Source organism: Sinocyclocheilus rhinocerous, unplaced genomic scaffold, assembly GCF_001515625.1.
Source record: "Sinocyclocheilus rhinocerous isolate Xijiao unplaced genomic scaffold, SAMN03320098_v1.1 scaffold342, whole genome shotgun sequence".
NCBI classification, from domain to species: Eukaryota; Metazoa; Chordata; class Actinopteri; order Cypriniformes; family Cyprinidae; genus Sinocyclocheilus; species Sinocyclocheilus rhinocerous.
In genome coordinates this window covers 205,187-207,918 of record NW_015624546.1, presented here as the reverse complement: position 1 = coordinate 207,918, position 2,732 = coordinate 205,187, and the positions used below count along the sequence as shown (strand labels likewise).

The window sequence follows — 2,732 nt, the reverse complement described above, 5'->3', positions numbered from 1 at the left end:
CAAAGATCAAGCACCGTTTTCCAAGCGAAAAACAGTCCAAAACAAATATGTTGGTGTATTTTGATGTGAGAGGACAACAGGGGATGGATTTTTATCAGCTGTTTGGACTCTCATTCTGACGGCACCCATTCACTGCAGAGGATCCATTGCTGAGCAAGTGATGTAATGCTACATTTCTCCAAATCTGTTCCCATGAAGAAACAATCAACCTCTTGGATGGCCTTAGGATGAAGTTTAATTTTTGGGTGATCTGTTCCTTTAACTTCATCAACACTGACAGGTGCAATAGTAACACCTGCCACAATAAAACACTATGCATAAACGATGCTATCCTGCGATTAAACAGTCTATGTTCATACATTAAGAATAAATCACATTTACCCAAGAATGAGGGGGCAAATGCACTAAGAGGGAAATGCGTTGGAATGCCTCACAACTTTAAAGCAGAACAAACCATTTGTTCTCAACTATTATCTGACCCTTTTCTCCTCTCATTGGACCACAGGAGCTCACATGAGGTACCACGCAGCCAATCCTGCTAGAGCAGCGATCCAGGCAGCCAATATGACTTGACCGGAGGGATTTTTAAGCATGCTCATGGCCATCTGACAGATGTAAGATGATCCGCCGCTGGCAGCTGAAATAGAAAAAATTACATTAATATATAAACGGTTTCATTTCTTAGGTTAATGCACAGTTTCCCAAACGGGTTCACAAGGGAACTGTAGGGGGTTCGTGAATTGATGAAAAACTAAAAATTATTAAATTCGAAAGTAAAATTAAAATGGATAAATAGGGCTCCATGATTAATCAAAATAAAAGGGTAACATATAGTGATATAACTTTTGTAAATCAATTGTAAAATCAAAGGCTGCAATTTAAATTTATAAAATATATAATAAGTACTTAAGCATATAGATATTTTCCACCAAAATAAAAGCCTAAAATTACTATGATTATCAAATATTAGTTGTTTTTTTATTTTGCATTACAATTGTAATTTACAACAGTAATACATTTCTGTCGTAATTATATAATTAGAGTTAATTAATATATAATTAAAATTAATAATAGTAATGTTAATAATAATTTCATTTAAACATTTTTTAAATAAAACCAATAAAAAAATAAAACACTTACTAAAAAAAGATTAAATATTTTATTGGTTTACTTGTATGTCATGTGACCATTAACCATTGCCAGAGAATCATGAATATGCAAATGTTCCATTAAATTATTAAAATATTAATTAAAAAAAATAAAAATAATATATATATATATATATATAAATAAAATAATTAAATACAGGTTGTTTATTTTAAACTTGTCAATAAAAATGTGAAAATATGAAAAATAAATAATACTATAAATAATAATATTAAACAAGAAATAATTTAATATATATTTATATGTCTATTTAATTTCAAATATTATTTAAATTCATAAACTGAAATATAAATAAATAAACTGAAATATAAATAAATAAATAAACAAATAAATAAATACTGACAAAAAAGTTTGTGAACCTCTGGTTTAAAGTGTAATTAAGGTAGGATTAAATAATCTGGTCATGTTTACCCATTTTGGCTGCATAATACGGACACTGGCTGATGTCTCCTTGCATCTCGCCATGAGCACCATGAACAGGAGCGGCATCCAAAACATCGTCCTGAAGGCTTTTTCCAACCTTCTCTAGTTCTCCAAAAATCTGCAGGCAACACAAAAGGAGGTTTATGGTAACAGATGACGGGAAACAATGAGCGAGCAATGAGGAAATGACAAGCATTTAATGAAAAGCTCGTTGTCATGTGCGTTACATAAACACATTCAATTACATCTCACTGCAAACAATCAGACACTTTGTTAAAGGATGCTGGCAAAATGCGAGACACTGTTTTGACCCATTTTTGTCCATTTAATTTCAGCGCTCATCTGTAATCTGCTGCGAGGACAAAGCCTCCATCTGCTGACAAATGAAACTCCAGCCCCACAGAGCAGAGAGACTCTCATCTTTAATTACATGCTCACTGGAGAGAGAAGTGATATTAACACAGTGACAGCGGGCTCAGCCGAACCGATCAGTCTAATAGAGAGACTCCAGGTAATGACCGAGAGAGGGATAATGAATGGTTTCATATTCATTCAGTGTTAGTGGAAAACCTGATATAATGATCCGAGTCGCAAACAGCAGATCTTGAATCAATCATAATCATCCTTTAAAGCAGTCTTACCATAAAGAATCGAATTTCACCTTATTATTTGACAAAAGTTCACCTTTTAGAATGTATTCAATGACAAGTGTATTATTTAAAATAGAAAAATGTAAAAAATAATAAAATAAATAATCATCATCATTGTTAATCAATAATTTATCATTTTAAAATGTAGTTAAATGTAACACTAAATTAAATACAATGTACATTTTAAATGTAATTACTTTTTAAAATTGCATTTACCTTTCTGCATTAGCAAATAAAATTAAAAAAAAAAAAGTAATATAATAATAATAAAAATAAAAATACATTACTTTAATATTTTAAACAGAAATGTAAAAAAAATCATAATTTTAAAATGTAGGTAAATTTTAAAGGGGTCATATGATGCGATTTCAATTTTTCCTTTCTCTTTGAAGTGTTACAAGCTCTTGGTGCATAAAGAAGATCTGTAAAGTTGCAAAGACTAAAGTCTCAAATCCAAAGAGATATTCTTTATAAAAGTTAAGAGTCAACCAC

At 30.7% G+C, this 2,732-nt stretch overlaps 1 protein-coding gene across 4 annotated transcripts in view; it reads right to left on the bottom strand.

Moving 5' to 3' along the window:
• Positions 1 to 201: 201 nt before the first annotated feature.
• LOC107742125 (heme oxygenase 2-like) overlaps positions 202 to 2,732 on the bottom strand; it is an 11,428-nt gene continuing 8,897 nt past the window's right edge. For all 4 annotated transcript variants that reach the window (XM_016555026.1, XM_016555018.1, XM_016555042.1 and 1 more), the window contains exons 6-7: positions 1,579 to 1,708; positions 202 to 637 (exon numbers count right to left, since the gene is read on the bottom strand). In XM_016555026.1, the coding sequence (XP_016410512.1) occupies positions 510 to 637; positions 1,579 to 1,708 (258 nt within the window). In that variant the 3' untranslated portion in view covers positions 202 to 509. The remainder of the gene's footprint in view (positions 638 to 1,578; positions 1,709 to 2,732) is intronic.